The sequence below is a fragment of the Pristiophorus japonicus genome, chromosome 9 (assembly GCF_044704955.1).
Source record: "Pristiophorus japonicus isolate sPriJap1 chromosome 9, sPriJap1.hap1, whole genome shotgun sequence".
In the NCBI taxonomy this organism is placed as follows: domain Eukaryota; kingdom Metazoa; phylum Chordata; class Chondrichthyes; family Pristiophoridae; genus Pristiophorus; species Pristiophorus japonicus.
The window spans coordinates 23,871,323-23,894,779 of record NC_091985.1 but is presented as its reverse complement, the minus strand read 5'-3'; the positions used below and the strand labels follow the sequence as shown (position 1 = coordinate 23,894,779).

At 45.2% G+C, this 23,457-nt stretch overlaps 1 protein-coding gene across 11 annotated transcripts in view; it reads left to right on the top strand.

Annotated features, from left to right (window-relative positions):
* Positions 1-23,457, top strand: part of LOC139272969 (FERM domain-containing protein 6-like) — a 135,532-nt gene that overhangs the window by 96,877 nt on the left and 15,198 nt on the right. For all 11 annotated transcript variants that reach the window (XM_070889170.1, XM_070889167.1, XM_070889173.1 and 8 more), the window contains 6 exons: positions 7,810-7,965; positions 12,421-12,486; positions 12,637-12,705; positions 14,789-14,963; positions 19,699-20,031; positions 22,524-22,628. In XM_070889170.1, the coding sequence (XP_070745271.1) occupies positions 7,810-7,965; positions 12,421-12,486; positions 12,637-12,705; positions 14,789-14,963; positions 19,699-20,031; positions 22,524-22,628 (904 nt within the window). The remainder of the gene's footprint in view (positions 1-7,809; positions 7,966-12,420; positions 12,487-12,636; positions 12,706-14,788; positions 14,964-19,698; positions 20,032-22,523; positions 22,629-23,457) is intronic.

Sequence of the window (23,457 nt, the reverse complement as noted above, 5' to 3'; positions counted from 1 at the left end):
GGGGGCAATACCCCATTTAGGGTATGGGGCGCTGCGCACGCCGCTGAAGTCACGATCTCCAGTCGCAGGAGATCTGGGCGCAAAGCCGTACTGCCGCCGCTAAACACTCGCAGAATTTTGCAGGAGTCGTTAGCAGCGCCGCACCTGGTCGCAGAGTCGTTTGCGCCCGTTAGGAGTGCGAATGACCCGAATTTCTACATCCATCTTTCTTCCTGACAGTCCATTGGAGATTAAGGACTTGCTGTGTGAGAGACAATTGGCATAAACCCACATCCCACCATTCTTTGGTGCCATTTGTTGAACTGGTATGCTATGTCACTAGTCTCTGCTAATTATTTCTTATGGTCTTCAGTCTTTTGAAGCAGAAACAGTGTCCACAAAGGCTTTCAGTACAATATATAATCGATTGATTGATTAATCATTTCATTCATTTAGTAATGGAAGATTTTACTATTTTACACTACATTTTGTGTATTTAAGTTGGTGGAGGGGAGAATTTGCGGTCGAGGCTTCCTTCATACGAACGTATCCGCCCGAAAAAAATCTACGAAACAACCTGTTGGTCTTGGAGAAAAATCTGAGGCCTTCATTCACTGCGCAGTGTATGGGGATCTGTCTTCGACGTACGGACATCTATGTTGCAATCACGTGGGCCTGGATCACCAATCACTAACTCATTGATAAAAATGGGAACTCCGTTTGTACGAGTTCCCATTACTATCAATGAGAATAACCCCTTAAAACAAGAAACACAGCACAATAAAAACATTTTTAAAAACACCCCACATATTTAAAATTAATTAAAATTAAATGTGTTCGATAAAATATTTTTTTGATTTTTAAAAAAAAAGTGTTTTAATAGGGTTAAAAATAAACATACCTTAATGGACAGGTTTTTTAACATAAAAATTAATGATTAAATTTAATTTTTCTATGTTTTAAAAGTGTTACACTGGTAAAAGTAAGCTGTGCGACTGCATTTACCAGGTGTAAAAACTTTGAAGGACATTCGCTGGGCAAGAGTTGGGCAAATAGCCCTATCTCTGCCCCGCGGATGTCCTTCCTGCAGTGTTCGGTCTGTCAAAATTAATTTTTGCTAGGCCTCGCCGGGTCCGTGTGAACTTCGTACGCACCCGGCGACCACAATTTACGGCTCAGTATCGTTCTTACTATCTGAAATATTTTTATAAATTATTGGGAGGGTAGAAGTGGGAGTGAAGCTCAACACTATGAATTCGCCTGTTTCAAATTTACCAATTTAACACTTTGCTCTCACCAACGTGCGTGGTCCCTTTAAAGTTGCTGCACAGTATCTCTTCCAGCAGCAGAAGCGGCCTGCACGGGACTTTGCGATTGTTATGCGACCATGTGGCCGCACACCTTAGGGGGAACATTGGTGGGCGGCCTGCAATAGCTCACCAAAGCTTTTTAAGTGGCTCTCCAACCGACTCCTGGATTAACGTAATTGGCTAAGGCACAGAAAGCAAAGAGTCGCGGTGGTGAACAATTGTTTTTCAGATTGGTGGGAAGTGTGCAGTGATGTTTTCCAGCAGTCGATAATAGGATCACTGCTCTTTTTAATGGTCTGGAAGTTTGCAGATGACACGAAACTCATAAATGTAGGAAACAATGAGGAGGATGATAACAGGAGGACATAAATAGACTGGTGAAATGGGCAGAGAGATGGCAGATGAAATTTAACTTTCAAAAGGGAATTGGATAAATACTTGAAGGGAAAAAATTTACAGGGCTATGGTGAAAGAGCAGGGGAATGGAACTAATTGGATAGCTCTTTCAAAGAGCCGGTACAGGCATGATGAGTCAAATGGCCTCCTTCTGTGCTGTATCATTCCATGATTGTATGATTTTATAAACCACAGGGATAAAGCTTCAGTAGATTGTTAATCATGCAGACTCCTAACTTGGATTACAACCTAAAAGGGTGCATTTATACTGCAGCTACAGGTGTGACGTCTGAAATCCGGAAACCTCAGGACGGAGGCCGTTCCGGATATTTCCAGATTTCGGAATGTCTTTGCCTGGGTCAAGGAAGCGAAGGATGCCGGCAGGGGATAGGGGGAGGGGGTTGGTTGGGAGGGCCGCCGGAGGATGGGGGGGTCGGTTGGGCCAGCAGGTGGGGGGGTTTCGGCCGGAGCACCGGAGATCGGGGGGATTGGTCGAGCCAAGGCCGGGGGGGGGGGGGGTCCATTGGGCTGAGACCGAAGGCGGGGAGGGGGGGTGGAGGAGGGGTCGGTGCGGCCGGGGGAGGTCGGGCGGGCCAAGGCCAGGGGAGATCGGAGGAGGTCGGGCGGCTGGAGGTTGGGCCGAGGTGGGGTCGGGAGGTTGGTCGGGCCGCAGCGGGGGAAGGCCAGGTGAGCTTGGGTCGGGGCGGGGTGTCGGTCGGGCGGACCAAGGCCGAGGGAGATTGGAGGAGATCGGGCCGAAGTGAGGTCGGGAGGTCGGTAGGGCCAAGGCCGGGGGAGGTTGATCGGGCCAAGGCAGATCGGGCGGCCGGAGATCAGAGGTTGGGCCGGGGGAGGTCGGTCGGGCCGAGGCGGGTGGTCGGGCCGAGGCGGGAGGAGGTCGCTGAGGCAAGGGAGTCTGGATTTCGGAACATTTTCTGGTTTCCAGACGACCCCGCCATGGATCAGCTTGGTGTCCGGATTTCGTTTCAGCCAGACCGTATCTTTCTTGTACTGCCTGGCTCTGATTTGGGGTGATCTCCTTCACTGCAATAGTTCTGTGCACACGTTCTTGCACCCGTGAATAGAGCTCCCTTCTCTGCATTAAAGTGTAAATATTTTGAGAGCACAGGTAGGAGCAATCTGTACTCTCATAGCAACAGGAGTTGGCCATTTACCCCCTTGAGCCTGTTCCCGAAATGTTCCCCTCCTGACACTTGCTCTACTTGACCCAACCAGATCCAGAAATACCTCCTTCCTCATTGGACTGTAAAGATACTGATCAAGAAAGTTCTCCTGATCACTTTTCGGAAATTCATCCCCCTCCCTGCCCTTTACACTAGTCTATATTAGGATAGTTGAAGTCCCCCATTATCACTAATCTATAGTTCTTGCACCTCTCTGTAATTTCCTTCCAAATTTGCTCCTCTTTATCCTTCCCACTAGTTGGCGGCCTATCGAATATACCTAGTAGTGTAATGGCACCTCTATTGTTTCTCAACTCTAACCAAATAGATGCTGTCTTTGACCCCTCCAGGACATCTTCTCTCTCCAGCACTGTAATATTCTCCTTAATCAATACTACAACCCCACCTCGTTTCTTTCTGTTCCTATCTTTCCTAAACACCCTGGGGGAAAAATTGGGCTACTTTGCGACCGGGCGCGGCGAGAACAGCGCCTCCCACTAAATTTGGCGGGGGTTTTGCAGCAGTGGTAACATGTAGTACCTTGCTCTGCTGCACCTGGCGATGCCTAGAAACATAGAAAGTAAGTGCAGGCCCTTCGAGCCTGCACCACCATTCAATAAGATCATGACTGATCATTCACTTCAGTACCCTTTTCCTGCTTTCTCTCCATACCCCTTGATCCCTTTAGCCGTAAGGGCCATATTTAACTCCCTCTTGAATATATCTAACGAACTGGCATCAATAACTCTCTGCGGTAGAGAATTCCACAGGTTAACTCTGAGTGAAGAAGTTTCTCCTCATCTCGGTGCTAAATGGCTTACCCCTTATCCTTAGACTTTGATCCCTGGTTCTGGACTTCCCCAACATCGGGAATATTCTTCCTGCATCTAACCTGTCCAATCCCGTCAGAATTTTATATGCTACTATGAGATCCCCTCTCATCCTTCGAAACTCCAGTGAATACAGGCCCAGTCGATCCAGTCTCTCCTCATATGTCAGTCCTGCCATCCCGGGAATCAGTCTGGTGAACCTTCGCGGCACTCCCTCAATAGCAAGAACATCCTTCCTCAGATTAAGAGATCAAAACTGAACACAATATTCCAGGTGAGACCTCAACAAGGCCCTGTACAACTGCAGTAAGACCTCCCTGCTGCTATACTCAAATGGCCAACATGCCATTTGCCTTCTTCACCTCCTGCTGTACCTGCACCTTTCAATGACTGATGTACCATGACACCCAGGTCTCATTGCACCTCCCCTTTTCCTAATCTGCCGCCATTCAGATAATATTCTGCCTTGGTGTTTTTGCCACCAAAGTGGATAACCTCACATTTATCCACAGTATACTGCATCTGCCATGCATTTGTCCATTCACCTAACCTGTCCAAGTCACTCTGTAGCCTCTTAGCATCCTCCTCACAGCTCACACCGCCACCCAGCTTAGTGTCACCTGAAAACTTGAAGATATTACACTCAATTCCTTCATCTAAATCATTGATGTATATTGTAAATAGCTGGGGTCCCAGCACTGAGCTCTGCGGCACCCCACTAGTCACTGTCTGCCATTCTGAAAAGGACCCGTTTATCCCGACTCTCTGCTTCCTGTCTGCCAACCAGTTCTCTATCCACGTCAATACATTACCCTCAATACCATGTGCTTTAATTTGGCACACCAATCTCTTGTGTGGGACCTTGTCAAAAGCCTTCTGAAAGTCCAAATACATCACATCCACTGGTTCTCCCTTGTCCACTCTATTAGTTACATCCTCAAAAAATTCTAGAGGATTTGTCAAGCATGATTTCCCTTTCATAAATCCATGCTGACTTGGACCGATCCTGTCACTGCTTTCCAAACGCGCTGCTATTTCATCTTTAATAATTGATTCCAACATTTTCCCTACTACTGATGTCAGGCTAACCGGTCTATAATTCCCTGTTTTCTCACTTCTTTTTTAAAAAGTGGTTTTACATGAGCTACCCGCCAGTCCATAGGAACTGATCCAGAGTTGATCGACTGTCGGAAAATGATCACCAATGCATCCACTATTTCTAGGGCCACTTCCTCAAGTACTCTGGGATGCAGACTATCAGGCTCTGGCGATTTATCGGCCTTCAATCCCATTAATTTCCCTAATACAGTTTCCCACCTAATAAGGATTTCCTTCAGTTCGTCCTTCTCGCTAGACCTTTGGTCCCCTAGTATTTCCGGAAGGTTATTTGTGTCTTCCTTCGTGAAGACAGAACCAAAGTATTTGTTCAATTGGTCTGCCATTTCTTTGTTCCCCATTGTAAATTCACCTGAATCTGACTGCAAGGGACCTACGTTTGTATTCACTAATCTTTTTCTCTTCACATATCTATAGAAGCTTTTGCAGTCAGTTTTTATGTTCCCAGCAAGCTTCCTCTCATACTCTATTTTCCCCCTCCTAATTAAACCCTTTGTCCTCCTCTGCTGAATTCTAAATTTCTCTCAGTCCTCAGGTTTTCTGCTTTTTCTGGCTAATTTATATGCCCCTTCTTTGGATTTAACACTATCCCTAATTTTCCTTGTTAGCTACGGTTGAGCCACCTTCCCCGTTTTATTTTTACTCCAGACAGGAATGTACAATTGTTGAAGTTCATCCATGTGATCTTTGAATGTTTGCCATTGTTATCCACTGTCAACTCTTTTAATATCATTCGCCAGTCTATTCTTGCCAATTCACGTCTCATACCATCAAAGTTACCTTTCCTTAAGTTCAGGACCCTAGTCTCTGAATTAACTGTGTCACTCTCCATCTTAATAAAGAATTCTACCTTATTATGGTCACTCTTCCCCAAGGGGCCTCACACAACAAGATTGCTAATTAGTCCTTTCTCATTGCACATCACCCAGTCTAGGATGGCCAGCCCTCTAGTTGGTTCCTCGACATATTGGTCTTGGAAATCATCCCTAATACACTCCACCGTATTGCTACCAGTTTGGTTCGCCCAATCTGTATGTAGATTAAAGTCGCCCATGATAACTGCTGTACCTTTATTGCACGCATCCCTAATTTCTTGTTTGATGCTGTCCCCAACCTCACTACTACTGTTTGGTGGTCTGTACACAACTCCCACTAGTATTTTCTGCCCTTTGGTATTCTGCAGCTCTACCCATACAGATTCCACATCATCCAAGCTAATGTCCTTCCTTACTATTGCATTAATTTCCTCTTTAACCAGCAACACTACCCCACCTCCTTTTCCTTTCTGTCTATCTTTCCTGAATATTGAATACCCCTGGATGTGGAGTTCCCAGCCTTAGTCACCCTGGAGCCATGTCTCCGTAATCTCAATTATATCGTATTGGTTAATAGCTGCCTGCACAGTTAATTTGTCCACCTTATTACGAATACTCTTCGCATTGAGGCACAGAGCCTTCAGGCTTGTCTTTTTAACACACTTTGTCCCTTTAGAATTTTGCTGTAATGTGGCCCTTTTTGATTTTTGCCTTGGGTTTCTCTGTCCTCCTCTTTTACTTTTCTTCTTTCTATCTTTTGCTTTTGCCCTCATTTTACTTCCCTTTGTCTCCCTGCATAGGTTCCCAACCCCCTGCCATATTAGTTTAACCCCTCCCCAACAGCACTAACAAGCACTCCCCCTGGGACATTGGTTCCGGTCCTGCCCAGGTGCAGACCATCCCATTTGTTCTGGTCCCACCTCCCCTAGAACCGGTTCCAATATCCCAGGAATTTGAATCCCCACCTGCACCACTCCTCAAGCCACGTATTCATCTTAGCTATCCTGCTATTTCTACTGACTAGTACGTGGCACTGGTAGCAATCCTGAGATTACTACCTTTGAGGTCCTGATTTTTAATTTAACTCCTAGCTTCTTAAATTCAGCTCGTAGAACCTCATCCTGTGTTTTACCTCTATCGTAGGTACCTATATGCACCACAACAACTGGCTGTTCACCCTCCCCCTCCAAAATGTCCTGCAGCCGCTCCGAGACATCCTTGACCCTTGCACCAGGGAGGCAACATACCATCCTGGAGTCTCGATTGCGGCCGTAGAAACGTCTATCTATTCCCCTTACAATAGAATTCCCTACCACTATAGCTCTCCCACTCTTATTCCTGCCCTCCTGTGCAACAGAGCCATCCATGGTGCCATGAACTTGGCTGCTGTTGCTCTCCCCTGATGAGTCATCCCCCCCCAACAGCACCCAAGGTGGTGTATCTGTTTTGGAGGGGGATGACTGCAGGGGACCCCTGCACTACCTTCCTTCCATTGCTCTGCCTGATGGTCACCCATTCCCTATCTGCCTGAGTAACCTTTACCTGCAGTGTGACGAAGTCACTAAACGTGCGATTCACGACGTCCTTAGCATCGCGGATGCTCCAGAGTGAATCCATGCACAGCTCCAGTGCCGCGATGCGGCCTGTCAGGAGCTGCAGCTGGATGCACTTCTTGCACACACGGTAGTCATGGACACCGGAAGCGTCCGAGTTCCCACATAGCACAGGAGGAGCATGACACGGGTCAGGGCTCTCCTGCCATGATTTAACCCTTAAATTAACTTAATTTGGCAACAATGTCAAAGGTTACCTACTGATAAGGAAATAAAAAGAAAAAGAAAAAGATTAAATACTCACCAATCCACCATCCACTTACCCGCTTGGCTGACGTCATCACCCTGCACAGCGTCCTGGTAGCATCCTCATCCCCTGGTTTTGCGCCAGTTAGTTTGAAAAAGAGCAGATAGCAACTATTTTATTACATTTCATTTCAAGTGCTTAACCTGTGTGCAACCAAGTACTGTGGTGTGATCTGTAGGAGTGCTGCTGAGGAGATGGAGCACTGCAGTGTTGGCAATGGAAGATGACAAATGTGTTTTCTAGCCCATGTGACGATATTAATTGTGGTGTTTAGAGCTTTAATTAAAAAGTGGAATAATGTTTGCTTTGTTGTACATAGGTAATTAACAAAAGGAGCTGTGATTACATTTTGAAGCACACCCCAGAAATGCACAGAGAGCAGCATGGACTGACATCTAAAGAGGGGCTGCTGAGGTTTATTAAAGAGGCTTGCCTTTTGGAAGATGTGCCTGTGCATTATTACAAGCTCCAGAAAGTAAGGAACATATTTTTTTGGATTTATTATTACATTACAAAACTATTAAAATAGGAGAAAAAATAACTAATAGAATAAATTATGTGTGTTGCAATTTAAAATATATATATTTTTCTCTTCACTTGTCTGACAATCGAGTAATTTGGTAGATACTGTCATCCTGATGGTGATTGTAGTCTTGAAATTATTTATTCAACTTTTTTTTGTGTGTACTGGTGTTGTGCTCGGTCTGTGTATGTGTGTGCGTGTGCAGTACAGGTTCCAGTATATATATGTTTGGGATAGGTAGATTGTGAGCTAGGAAAAATTAATTTGTGAATCAGCACTGGATATAAAAGGGTCAGTTGAGGTAGGTTAAATAACAGCTTGCAATGACATAGGTATGATTCTGTGAGTATGCTCATCAGCCAAGGTCCCAGATTCCTCCATCACTATCCCTTAGTATGTCCTGTCTCACTGGCAGGATTGATCTACCAGAGCTGGCAGCACAGTGGTATAAAGTTTGGAGGAATGACTCTGAGGATCCTCAACATTAACTCCAGACCCCAGGAAGTCTTGTGGCTTCAAGTGAAACACGGGCAAGGAAATGTTTTGCTGGTTGCGACCTACTGCCCTCTTTCAGCTGATTTAGTACTCCTCCATGTTGAACACTACTTGGAGGAAGCACTGAGGGTAGCAAGGACATTCCTCACCAATTTGCTTGTTGCCGATGCTTCTGTCCATGACGCCAGTGGTATGAGTGATGACCTCACAGTCCTTGTAGAAATTAAGTTCCAACTTCACACTGAGGACATCTTCCATGTTTTGTGTTGCATTACCACCATGTCAAGCAGGATAGATTAAGAACAGATTTGGCAGCTCAAAATTGGCCATGCATGAGGCGCTGTGAACCATCATCAGCAGCAGAATTGTATACCACCACAATCTATAACCTCATACCCTGCCCGGCATATATCCCTCACTTCCATCACCTTCAACCTAGGGGACCAACCCTGGTTCAAAGAGGCGCATAGAAGAGCATATCTGGAGACCTGAAAATGAGGTATCAACCTGATGAGCCTACAAAATGGGACTACATGCATGCTAAACAGTGAAAGCAGCATGCTATAAAACCAACGGCAGTCCTGCCATATCCAGTTGCAAATGGTGGTGGACAATGAAGCAAATAACAGCAGTCTTGTTTCCCTCCCCCATTCTCTACGTCTATTTTATTTTAATATTTTGATCTATTCTATAGATTTCGTTCTGAAAAGCACCCACTTTATTTCTATGTTGCTAGGGTCTCATTGACCATTTGGAAGTGAATTCTACATTCTAAAAAATTATCTCTAGGGCTTTCTGCCAGTTGTGACATAAAAAATGTAAAACTACCCCTACCCCAAGGAACTCCATTAGCCTGAAGCCACATTGACACATTGGGCTGGATTTTGCGGGGTGGGGGGGCGGGGGGTCAGCGGGCACGATCGGTGGCGGGTGGGAAAGTGTATTTTTCCCTCAGTGGGACAGGACCCCACTGTGAAGCCGCCGCCACGTGTCTTTACCAAATGTCGGGTCTGTGAGTACTGAGCAGACCCGACATGCAGTGGCGGGGGATGCAATTCAAATCATTAGTGACTTGTTTACAGCCACTTAACAATGTTTTTTCTCCAACTTTTTGAATTTGATTGTTTCCTGCTGTGCTTAGACCTTATCTGTGAAGCTGAGTCGGGAGGTCACTGTCCATTGAATCAGCTGATGAGTTGACAGCTTCAAATGTCAAGTCAAAGCTCCTAGCTAATTGAGAAATGTTCCTGAAAAATGTTCCCTTAACTATTAGTGTCTCTAAACTGCACTTCCACTACAGATTCAGAATGCTGCAAGTCTCTACGTAAGTCTCCATCCAGTCTGACCTCAGTACCTCTTCCCCCATTGACACATCACTTTTGTCATCTCTACTTTACCTGCCATCTATTCCACCAGCATTGGTGCACTTTATACTCTCTCTATTGTGTTCCTAACACAGATAAGACTGCACACAGGGAGGTTAAAGTAACAGTGACCTCAGTCTTTAATAAGACACTCCAGAGTGAGGAACAGGCCTTAGGGGCCGGCTTATATACAGTGCTCCCAAGGGATGCTGGGATGCCTTGGGACTTTAGGGGATGAGCTCCCTGGTGGCGGAACATGGGAGTGCATGCTTTACAGATACACAACACTCTCACCTTGGTCCTCAGAATCCCACCATGATCGGCCTCAACACCAATGTCACCAGCACACCAGCAGCAGCAACACTAACCTTCTCCGTAATCACCTGATGCTACACAGGACAGAAGGCATCAGAACCCGACCACATTACTGACTGGGAGGTCAGGGATGGCCTCACTGTGGCCAGATTTACTTCACTTGATGACGCTGTACATCCTGGCTGGCACATGATGCCCCAGGTTGGCACCACCCCACACGAACACCATCAAGCTTCCCTATAATGCCCAAACCATTCCTTTCACACTCATCATCATTGCAGGGGGTACTGTTGCGTCTCACCATTCACTGCAACTCACTATGCCACTTTCAAAGGTGCACACAAATCTGTCCAAGAACGCAAAGTGTTGCAAATAAAAGTTTCAATGTTTGACACCACATTAACAAAAACTTTACATGAACATCGGATAAAACACCCAAGTGCCTACCCTTGTGTGTTGTTAGTTGGTATGATTGCATTAGGATGAGGGTGAGGGGTGACTAGTGAGATGGGGATGTGATAATGTAGATAGAGAGGGATGGGTGGAGGTGCAATGTCTGTTGGTGTCAGTAAAGATGTGCAGGAGTAGGATAGAAAAGGTAGAGTGATGGAGATGTGATGAGAGGCACAGCAGAATGAGGTTGAGTGTGGCATTGTACTAACACTTCGTGATCTACTGAGATCATTGAAATGCGGCACTGCACCCAGGTCCTCCTGACGACATCCCTGCTTGTGCCCTCCTGTGCAATGTGCAAGCAAGTTGCATTGTTCTCCTGGGGAGGTCTCTTTCACCCATTAGAAGGGAAGAGACCTCCTTGTGTGCTGTGGCTCCCTCCATAAGCATATGGAAGGAGTCATGGGAGAGCCTGGGTGCAACCCTGCCCCTCTGTGCAGTGATTGTCAGTGTTTGCAGCACCTCAATGCTGTAGAACACTGATAGCACAAATGTCAAAAGAAAGTTGACCATAGTCCCTTTAAGGAAACCGGTCGATGACGTGTCATCAAATGACTTCACCAGACCCGCTTCCTCCAATTGGCAGGGAAAGGCATTGGGCAGTCTTAACAAGCCCAATCAATGGAAATTCATTTCAGAAGTCGGGATGGAGCCAGCAGGTGGGTCGGGACCTGCCATGGACCCGCCGAGGTTCGTAAAATCCAGCCCAATTAACTCGGTGGAATTCCTATGGCTAAAGATACTGAATTGAACATTTTGCATAAGAGAACAATATTAATTGTGCTGTAAGGATAGTTAATTTAATAATTTGAAATTTCTATATGTGGTGTAACATGGGTTATTATAGTAACAGTAAGATGGAAGTTAGTTAGTTTGCAAAACAAAACTATTCATGCTGCTGACTTTTTTTGGTGTACAAAGACTTCAAGAATGCTTTTAACTTGGGTGTGTGAGTCTCTGTTATGCTTTGTCAAAATAATATTGAACACCTAGTGCAATAGAAGTTAATTTAAACTCTTTCATATTTGGCCTTCAGGGAAGAAAAATTGGCATCATGTGGCAATTTTTGTTTAAAACAATTGAGCTATTTGGATCAACGATTTATGGGTGAATCCATTTTATTTCTTGCATGTGAATCCCCCAGTTCAGTACCTAGCCAAACAGGTACTGAATTGGGATTCTAGCCAACTTGACTCATTAATGGGATCTGTTAACTGGGGCCCAAGATTTTTCCCACTCGATTCCTGCAAGTTAACCTAATGGCTATGGTGGATCTAGTTGGACAAGCAGCTAGAATCTTATTGCTATTCTGTGTCAGCGAGCTGTATGGTTTTAGTTGGTTCAACTCCAGCAGTACCCTGTGCACACTTGGGTATATCTAAGCCTTGGCTGTTGGTAACCTGCATCGAAGGTCTCTAACTAAGTAGGGTGTTCTCTATGTCAAAAAGCTTAGGAAAAGATTGGCATAGTATGTATTCCACATTGGCAAACAGAAATCTTCTATGTAGATTTATCTGTAGCTTGGCTTAAAGACTTGAGCATGATGATGGGGCTTCCATACACGTCACAAAATGCTGTGTGCCACATGATCAGGTTGTTCTGCTTGCGTGTACACAGGTTGACTTTTAGCTGTTGAAATGCTTTTCATCAACTACACAGAAGTTCGGTCTAAAATTTACATTGTTGGTCAGCAATTGTGCTACCAATGAATTAGCTCTACAACTTGAAACAATAAATACTGTTTTGCCTTTGCACATGCTAACAATTTATTCTGTTGCAGGACAAGAAAGAAGAGCGTCCCTCAGTGGTGCTTGGGCTCACTTTGAAAGGCATGCATATTTATCAGGTACAGATAAGGGTGTGACTGTAAAGATGTAGTGATTTAATGCTTGCAAACTGTATTCATCTGTATCTAGAATTCCTACATAATGCACTTTGTATTTTTAGTGCATTTAATTGACGAGTGTATTCACTTCTGTTTTTATTATGTTTATAGGAGTCTCACAATGTCCGACAGTTGCTGTATGACTTTCCATGGTCAAATGTTGGCAAACTTACTTTCCTGGTGAGTGGAGGAATGCAGTCCTGCCAGTGTTGGAATCTTGTAAGGCTAGTTTTTAGAACTACTCTTACTATTTAAACAACAAAATGCCATTTCCGATGTTACCCTTCATTATACAATTGCTATTTGTTTGAACTCCCAAATGTTATTTGAATGTTCATTTTCAAAGAACCACTGGCCTGATTGTTTTTTTCCCTATGGTGAGATCGTGCTGTGCATTAGATTTTTTTCATCATTTTTGATGCTGTTGTTTAAAATTGCTTTTGGTACTTAGTAGTGTAATTTTTATAAAGTGCCTTGGGATATTTTCTAAAAGAGCTATATATATTGTTTTGACACTAAACCCAGCTTCAATGGCTGAGGTCAGCCTTGATAGTCTACTGAGCTGCATCACCAAAATATAACCTTATTTTATATCCTAAATTTTAAAAACATGCAATATTGTAGCACAAGACTGGAATCATCCACTTACTAGTTAAATTAGAGTGGCACAATCCTCCTTATGCATTAATTTTTAAATGACATTTTTGCAAAAGAACAAGAATTACCACCCCTCCCCCTTTTCCTCTACCCACAGAAATTGGTAGATTCCCTGAGTGGTTTGTTAGGTGTTTGCAGTGGGTCTCACAGGTAAAATGGAGCATACATATGCATTGTTCCAGTGCGAGTTTGTTTTCAAAGGGACATTTTGGGGCCGAAATTGCTCTGCGCCCCGATAACCAGCTGGGGCCGGGACTTTCTGCGCCTGACGCAGAAATCCCACCTCCGCCGCTGAATTGGGCTTACCGCCTCTCAAATGAGGAGCGCAAGCTCGTGAGCTCCTCTTCCTTCAAGGGCGCTAATGAAGTGGGGAGTGAAGCTCCATGCAGATGCTCCACGTAGCGCTGACACGCTTCAATGTCCCTCCCATTCGCTTAAAGGAGGGCCACTGCGCACTCTGCAAGGCCACTGTTGACCTCCACTAGGCCACCAGGGCAGCGTGGAACCGGGCCTGCAGCCCGGCACCCAAAACAGAGTGCTGGGTTGCACGAGGACGGCCCGGACCACTCTAGGTCTACCATACTGGAGCTGACCTGACAGTCGGCTAACCAGTAAAGATCGCATGGCACTGGCGCCCTCCCCTTTAAGTACCGCCCCGAGAGCGGATGTCGGCTAACTTCGCCACCTGCGAAGCTGGCGTTTACATCCGCTCTCGCCAGCCTTGCAGCCCATGGGGCAAATTCCTCCGCGGGGCGGTAAGGGATTGGTGCGGGGCAGTGAGGGGTCGCGTGCACAGCGATGTCATTGCCAGTTGTGCAGCGGCCCGAGGCGCTACCCACAGGGTGCAACTCACGGGCAATTTCCCGGGAGCCGGTAGTGCCCCTCCCCTTCCCCCCCGGAGCAAAAAGTCTCTTCCGTCCTGGTAGCGCCCCCGGGAGGTGCTAACGGGCCTCTAAAAATGGGACAATTTTGCTCCCTTTGCCCTTTTGAAGATTTCAAGGCTAATTCACTGTCCTATTAAAACCTTTTTTTCTCTTAGAGGTTGGATTTGACTTGACTTATTGCCTGATCCTCTTTCCCTTCCATTTTTTCAACCACAGAGGCAAGTGTCAGAGCAGTGACTTTAAATATTTGTCGCAGAAAAGTGGGATGTCATCTGTTCTGGTGGATCCCTGATTTCTATAAGTAGTCACCTATGAAGGGACAGCGGATGTATTTTACTCCAGTTTGTTTGCACAAACTAAATTAATGTTGAGAAGGGGAATTGAGGAATTATAAAGATATTAATCAATATCTAATTTTATTTTCATGTAAGATTGGTATTTTCTAAAGTAGGGGATCAGCAGGTGGTGGTGGTGGGAAGTGTACGATAGAATAAATATACATGGACTCTACATGGAGTGGACTTGATGGGCCGACGAATAACCTTTCCTTGCTCCAGACTTTGCACTGTGATCCATAGGAGAATGTTGCAGAGATTTTCTTTCATGCCAATTACTAGGTTATTTCCGTCACTTTATATATTATACCGTAATTTTAAATGAAACCAAGCAGATATAACTGAACTCGAATTGTGCCTTTTTTGTGCGTGATTTTATGCTTGCAGGGGAAGAAGTTTGAGATCCAGCCAGATGGTTTACCCTCAGCTCGGAAGCTGATCTATTACACAGGCTGTCCATTCCGATCCAGGCATTTGCTGAAGCTCCTCAGCAACAGCCACCGACTCTACATGAATATTCAGCCCGTGCTCAAGCAGATCCGAAAAATGGAAGAAACAGAAGGTGAGAACAGAGAAAACAACTTGGGAAAACCTCAAACTTATGGTTTAAATTTGCATAAAGTGTCTATTGCTTAATTTTTTTTTTATTGCAATTGAAGCATTATGGACTCTTCACAAATGCTACAAATTACCTCCAAGATTCTGCAGTACCTTTTTCTAATAAACTTTCTCTATTTCAGTTGAAGAACAGTGGGAACGTCTTCTATCCAACATTCCTCCCTTCACCAATACCACCAAAAACAAGTTATCTGCTCATTCATTTGCTGTTAGTGAGATCATGCTGTGCACAAATTTGTGTTTGTCTACACAACAGCAATTTAAAAAGTTACTTGTTGACTGTGAAGCACTTTGGCCCATTGAGCACGGGTTGAATGTGCATGTAGAGTCGGTGGCCCATTCTGAGGAGGATGAGCTGCTACTTAAATATAAGTTCTTCCATCTTGTCTTACCTGCCCAGGCTGGTGGAGGACTTTTGTCTTACGGATGTTTAGCCTAAGGCCCATGCTTTCGTACGCCTCGGTAAATATGTCGACTATGTCCTGGAGTTCGGCCTCTGTATGTGTGCAGACGCAGGCGTCGTTCATGTACTGCAGCTCGACGACAGAGGTTGCTGCTCTTGAACCTGGCCCGGAGATGGCGTAGGTTGAACAGGTTCCCACTGGTTCTATAGTTTAGTTCCACTCCGGTGGAGAGCTTGTCGACTGTGAGGTGGAGCATGGCGGTGAAAAAGATTGAGAGGGTTAGGGCGATGAGGCAGCCCTGTTTGACCCCGGTCCGGACGTGGATTGGGTATGTGATGGATCCATTGGTAAGGATCACGGCCTGCATGTCATTGTGGAGCAGTCAGAGGATGGAGACGAACTTTTGGGGGCATCCGAAACGGAGGAGGACATTCCATAGACCCTCGCGGTTGTCAGTATCAAAGGCCTTTGTAAAGTCGAACAAGGCCATGTATAAGGGCTGGCGCTGTTCCCTGCATTTTTCCTGTAACTGTCGCGATGCAAAAATCCTGTCCATTGTGCCCCGTAGGGCTCGCTGCACAGCACTGCCCCCCAGTCATCAAGATCTACAGCATGGCCCTGGACACCGTGGATCACTTCCCATACCTTGGGAGCCTCCTTTCAACAAGAGCAGGCATAGAGACGAGATCCAACACCGCCTTCAGTGTGCCAGTGCAGCCTTCAGCCGCCTGAGGAAAAGAGTGAAGACCCGGCCACTAAGCTCATGGTCTACAGGGCTATAGTAATACCCGCCACCCTGTATGGCTCAGAGACATGCACCATGTATAGTCGCTGGAAAAATATCACCAACAATGTCTCCGCAAGATCCTACAAATCCCCTGGGAGGACAGATGCACCAAAATCAGCGTCCTCATCCAGCCTAACATCCCCAGCATTGAAGCACTGACCACACTCGATCAGCTCCGCTGGGCAGGACACATAGTTCGCATGCCAGACACGAGACTCCCAAAGCAAGTGCTCTATTCGGAGCTCCTTCACGGCAAACAAGCCAAAGGTGAGCAGCGGAAACGTTACAAGGACACCCTCAAAGCCTCCCTGATAAAGTGCGACATCTCCACTGACACCTGGGAGTCCCTGGCCAAAGTCCGCCCTAAGTGGAGGAAGTGCATCCGGGAGGGCGCTAAGCACCTCGAGTCTCAACGCTGAGAGCATGCAGAAACCAGGTGCAGGCAGCGGAAAGAGCATGCGGCAAACCAGTCCCACCCACCCCTTCCCTCAACGACTATCTGTCCCACTTGTGACAAAGTCTGTGGCTCTCGTATTGGACTGTTGAGCCACCAAAGAACTCACTTCAGAAGTGGAAGCAAGTCTTCCTCGATTCCGAGGACTCACTCTGATGATAATGATAACCTGCCCCAATCTGGAAATTAGTACAACTGGCATCTTGGAACTGTCTGTGAGATATTAAATTCTTGTGGTAAATAAATTGTTTTCTTCAATGATATTTTCTCAGAAGTAAGCTGAGTTAGTAAATCTGCATCTGGGGAAGTGCATGTAGTCTGGTTAGAGCAGAGGTACTCAATGCACTATCCATCATTTCGTCGGACTCAGATGCTGCATAGCATATATTTGTGGTCAGCTGTTTCGGGTGGAGTGAGTCTGCTGCCGGGCCAGTGCATGTTTCAGGTCATTTAACCATTCAGTTTTGTGGTTTGGAGCAAAAGGATTGTCTCAGCTCAGACCGGGCAGCCTGTAGCAGTATGAACTAAGAGCCGAAGTGTGAATAGGGAGATTTTATTTTTGGATTGGGGTGCTCTTTGGAAAGACTCTTTAGATCTACGAAGGATGCAAGAGAAAGAGTGGAGCCTATTAGAGATCATAAAGGAAACCTGTGTGTGGCAGCAGAAGACGTGGGTATGACTCTTATTGAATACTTAGCATCTGTTTTCACAAGAGGGACGATGCAGACTTTGCAATGAGGAAGGAGGAGTGTGAAATATTAGACGAGATAAATATAGTGAGAGAGGAAGTATTCAGGGGCTTAGCAGCTTTGAAAGTAGATAAATCCCCAGGCCCAGATGAAATGTATCCCAGGCTGTTAAGAGAAGCAAAAGAGGAAATAGCAGAGGCTCTGACCATCATTTGCCAATCCTCTCTGGCTATAGGTATGCTGCCAGAGGACTGGATGACTGCTAATGTTGTACCTTTGTTTAAAAAGGGAGAAAGGGATAGACCGAGTAATTACAGGCCAGTCAGCCTAACCTCGGTGGTGGGAAAATTATTGGAAAAAATCCTGAGGGACAGGATAAATATTCATTTAGCAAGACATGGATTAATCAAGGACAGTCAGCATGGATTTGTTAAGGGAAGGTCGTGACTGACTAACTTGATTAAATTTTGAGAGGAGGTAATCAGGACAGTCGATGAGGGCAGTGCATATGGATTTTAGCAAAGCTTTTGATAAGGTCCCACATGGCAGATTGGTCACGAAAGTAATAGCCCATGGGATCCAGGGCAAAGTGGCAAGTTGGATCCAAAATCGGCTCGGACGCAGGAAGCAAAGGGTAATGGTTGATGGGTGTTTTTGTGACTGGAAGGCTATATCCAGTGGGGTTCCGCAGGGCTCAGTGCTGGGTCTCTTGCTTTTTGTGGTGTATATCAATGACTTGGACTTAAATGTTGGAGGAATGATTAAGAAGTTTGCAGATGACACTAAAATAGGCTGTGTGGTTGATCATGAAGAAAGCTGCGGATTACAGGAAGACTTCAATGTACTGGTCAGGTGGGCAGAACAGTGGCAAATGGAATTCAATCCGGATAAGTGTGAGGTAATGCATCTGGGGAGGTCTAACAAGGCAAGGGAATACACATTAAATGGTACGACACTGAAAAGTGTCATGGTACAAAGGGACCTTGGAGTGGAGGTCCACAGATCCCTGAAGGTAGCAAGTCAGGTAGATAAGGTGGCTAAGAAGGATATGGAATACTTGCCTTTATTATTCGAGACATGGAATACAAGAGCAAGGAGGTTATGCTTGAACTGTATAAACACTGGTTAGGCCGCAGCTGGAGTACTATGTGCAGTTCTGGTCACCATATTACAGGAAAGATGTGATTGCACTGGAAAGGGTGCAGAGGAGATTTACACGAATGTTGCCTGGACTGGAGAATTTTGGCTATGAGGAAAGATTGGAGATGTTGGGTCTGTTTTCTTGGAACAGAAGAGGCTGAAGGTAGACCTGACTGAGATGTATAAAATTATGAGGGGCCTGGATAGAATGGATAGGAAGGACCTGTTTCCCTTGGCAGAGGGCTCAACAACCCGGGAGTATAGATTTAAAGTAATTGGGGGAGGTTTAGAGGAGATATGTGTGGAAATGTCTTCACCCAGAGGGTGTGGGGGTCTGGAACTTACTGCCTGAAAAAATAAAAAAAATACTTGGATGTGTACTTAAAGTGCCGTAATCTACAAGGCTGCGGACCAAGAGCTGGAAAGTAGAATTAAGCTGGCTAGGTCTTGGTCAGCCGGCGCGGGCATAATGGGCTGAAATGGCCTCCTTCCGTGCTGTAAATTTCTATGATTCTATGATGAATGGAATTGCAGGTTGCTCTGCTGTACACTGTTGAAATGGGGAGAGAGTTTTTTTGGGGGGGAAGGGAGGGAAGAGGGGATTGTGGATTGTTTTCCAGGCTGGAAGGAGGGTGTGATGGTGAAGGTAAGTTGTATATTAATGTAATTCCTGGATTTCACGTGCTCATCCAGTTTTGTACTTAGGGAATGATGCCACCACTGCCTGTCCCTCTTAAGTCACTGATCATGCTGCTGCTGCCACCTTGTGTTGCGTTTATGAAAGGCCAGTGAGCATGTCATTGCTTGCTTCTGCCAGCAAGAAACATGAAACACTTTTGATATTCCTGATTGTTATAGCGTGAATCGTTTTCGATCGTACTTCCAATTCAGATATTTTTTCCCCTCATTAACTGAGTTGAATCTAAAATAAACTGAATAATGTATACAAGAGTTCCCACTATAGGTTTCACACCTCACTTTTGTGAGAAACCGTTACTTTAATGGGTTATGAGCAAAAAAAGTAACTGCACCTCATTTAGTAATCCTACTTCTGAAACTCCGCTCCCAACCTCTGTTGACTTATTCTTGGCTTTTTCAATTATTTGGGAGAGTGAATAGTTTAACACATTTATTTTCCATTATCTTTTGGCAAATATGCTTTTTGCATTCACATTAAAGCTTACATTTCTTCTTCTATAATGCAGAGAAAAAGCGATACAGAGAATCGTACATCAGTGATACTTTTGAGATGGATCTAGAGCGATTAGATGAGCATTCCCACGGCAGTGGGAGCAGCCGGGGAAGCGCAAGGAACAAACGGCTCTCCCGTCAGTCAACAGTTAGCCATGGCAGTTCACATACCTCTGGAATTGAGGCAGATTCGAGGTTCAGAATGTCTGTGGAGATGGCAGTGGACGAACCATTCTCCATTGAGCCAGTGCACAGTACAGTTAAATCCTGCAGTTCGATGATGAGCCGCGGAAGCTCCCATACATCAGGAATAGAGAGTAGCAACAAAGACCGGACTGAGGATGATGGTAAGAGTGTTGGCAAATTATAGTAAATCATTTCAGTTATTGGACCATTCTCCCAGTCACTTGACATTACTGTAGCAGTTTGTATAAAAGGTCCAGTAACTCCGACCGGAATATCACATTTATGTTCAGCTTCTTTGCAACATTGTATACTAAGATCACAGCTGATTCAGACAAAGAAACTGGTCCTGCCCAAATATTTGTTCGGTTTTGCTATCTTTTGTCTTCAAAAATACTCTTGTTAGATGCATTATCTGTTACTATGGAGTAAATCTAAAACCATCTTGAGGAATTTTAGAAAGCAGTGGGGTGGGCTTGTCTTGATTCAAACTAAACCCATGAAGCCAAGCCCGCTCCTTCAAAGATGGTCAAGACAAAGAGATATAGGCCCCAAGTTTCGCCATGATTTGCTCCTGATTTTTAGGAGCAACTGGTGTAGAACGGAGTATCTTAGAAATCGGAATTCTCGCCATTTAGTTTGCTCCAGTTCTAGTCAGTTAGAACAGTTTCACTTTGGAACAGAATTTTTTTTCAAAAGTGGGTATGTCCGGCCACTTACGCCTGTTTTCAAAGTTTCGTCAGTGAAAACTTACTCCAAACTAACTTAGAATGGAGTAAGTGAAGATTTTTGTACGCTCGTAAAAACCTTGTCTACACTTTAGAAAATCGGGCGTAGGTTACAAATTAGGCGTAGGGAACGGGGGGGGGGGGGAGGGGGGGAAGGGAAGTCATTAAATTCTACAATCAATCCTTAGTTATACTTATACAAATATTATACAAATAAATCAAACCTGAATAAAAATGTATAAGCAAAGAAAATATTAAATAAACCATCTTCCTACCTGTGTGAAACAGCAGCAGCATTCGAGCTGCTGTGCTTCAGGCAGGCCTTTCATGTTGGAGACAGGCAGGGGTGTGGCGTCAGTGTCTCGACGGCAGCGGTAGGCGGGAAGCAGCCTTCGAGCTGAGCTGCGATGCTTGAGGCAGGCCTTCATTCCCCGCGAAGATGCAGCACCCGGACGGACTTGAGGCCATTCGGCCATGAGATAGCAGCGGCGTCAGTGGCTGGCCGGGAGCCGAAGAAAGAACACAGGACACACGCAACTGATTAAGATTCTTTAGGCCGTTCGGCCACGCTTATGGGGCGGCGTCAGTGGGTCCAAGAAACAAATCTTCACTTTTTCTGCAGTCCTTTTAAAAATGGCCGAGTGCCAATGTTTGTTTGAAACTACGCATGCGCGCACGCTCCAACGCGCACGCGCAGGGTTCTCGAGCTTCTCAAGGAGCTCGAGAATATCGGACTTTTTTTTTTTTTTAAGCGCAGTTTTCGGCGTGAAAAACAGGCGCCCAGCTCGGAGGTGCGCCGTTTTCGCCGCGGGACGAAACTTGGGGCCATAGAGTGTAATCCTTTTTTATTGAATTAACTAAAGGTGTTTGTAGTCCCAAGTCACACAATTGTGGATGAATAAAATTCTTTTGCTTTTCACTGCTGGTAGATTGTAAAACCATAACAATCTCCATATGGTGAAAGTCAGATAGGTTTTACCAAACTGCACCACATAATTCTGAAGCATTTAATATTGGCAACTAGAAAACTGGATTTAAAATCTAGTAGCCCAAATTAGACTGTTGAGCTGCTTGGAATTTCAACTCTGTTCAGTGAAACCATTCAGAGTTAAAAATGCGTTCAACTGCAGTGAAGTAGTTGTTAAAAAATGTATAAAATTCTTTGTGTATAATATACATGGAGCCCGAAATTGGTCATTACATAAGGTCTGCCCATTTCTCGGCGGTATGCCGGCGGTGCGTCATTTCAAACCGTCGGCATACCACCGAGACCGAAGAGCGCAATTTTGGTCAATTTTTTTCGGTGGTATGCGAGCGGTGTGCAGTGGGCGGTAGGTAACATTGTAGTCGTTCCAGATCGACTTTCTTTTCGATGGACGGTGCAGCACTGAACGGCGCATGTGCGATTTCCACCCCCCCCCTCCCCCGTTCTTTTCAGAAGTTTTTTTACCCGCAATTTCAGGGGTCAGGGGTCACCCGTGCATGCGCAGTGAGTTGAAGTCGAGGGAGAGAGAGAGAGTGAGAAGGAGCAACAAGCTAGTCGAGGGTTTGTTTGTTTAATAACAGATTGCAGAGTTAAAAAATAATCATAACATAATAATTACACAGTTTGAACAATAAGACATTTTACAAATCAAAAATCATAAACATAAATATAATGGAAATGTTTTTTTTTTAAAGTCGAAGCGCAGGAACATCAAAGTATTTTGGTGCGGTAAGCGGGCGGTATATCGATGAATTTCGTGTCCATGGAGTACAGAATGTATTAAATTGGATCAATGCCCTACTGGATTCAGTTTTTAATGTCCAAAAGTACTACTCATGGCTTAGCATTTAAAGTTGAACGAGTTTGACATACAGTTTTATAAAGCTGTTTGTTGTTTAAGCATAACTCTTCAATAACTAAATACTACTATTTCCTGTTATAGAAGTGGAGGTCCCTGTTGGTGATCCACTTGAGATATCCCAGAAAAATCAATTAATCGAAGGTGAATCTGTTGATGATCCCTTTTTAGAACAGGACTACTGGCAAGGTAAGTGGTAGGGTTATGGGATGCATGCTCAGTATTGATCATCTCCTAATTCAGTGACTTTCACTTTGATTTAGAAGGAAGGCCTAGTCTCAAGAATCACATGCTTATGGATGGAAATTGACAAAGATTATAGAAGGGTTTAGTGGCAGTAGGATGCAAGTAGAAATAATGGGGCCAAAATTGCAAAGTCAAAGTTGTAGGTTTCAAAGAGAGTCTTAAAGGAGAGAGAGGTGGAGAGGTTTTGGGAGGGAATGCCAGAGCTTTGGGTCTAGACGGCTGAAGGTACAGCCACCAATGCTGGGGCAAAGGAAATCGAGGATGTGCAAAAGGCAAGAATTGGAGGAATGCCGATTTCTCAGAGAATTGTAGTAGGGCTGGAGAAGTTTAGAGAGATAGGGAGGGGCAAGGCCAAGGAAGGAATCGAACACTAAGATGCGAAGTTTAAAATCGAGGCTTTGCTGGACTGGGTGCCAATGTAGGACAGCGAGCACAGGAGTGATGTTGAAAGGGATTTGGTGCGAGTTAGGATATGAACTTTGAAACAGTCGAGTTTAGAGGCAACAAAAGCATGGATGAGGGTTTCATCAACAGATGGGCTGCGGCAGGGGTGGAGACAGACAATGCTACGGAGGTGGAAGTAGACTGTCTTTGTGATTAAGGGATTGGAAGCTCATTTCGGGGTCAAAGGTTGCGAGGTCTGGTTCAGCCTGAGTCGGTGACCAGGGAGGGGATGGATTCAGTAGTTAGGGAACGGAGTATGTGGCAGGGTCCGAAGCCAATGGCTTCAAAGTAACATCACAAAGCAGTAGTAACTAATTTTAGCAACAAA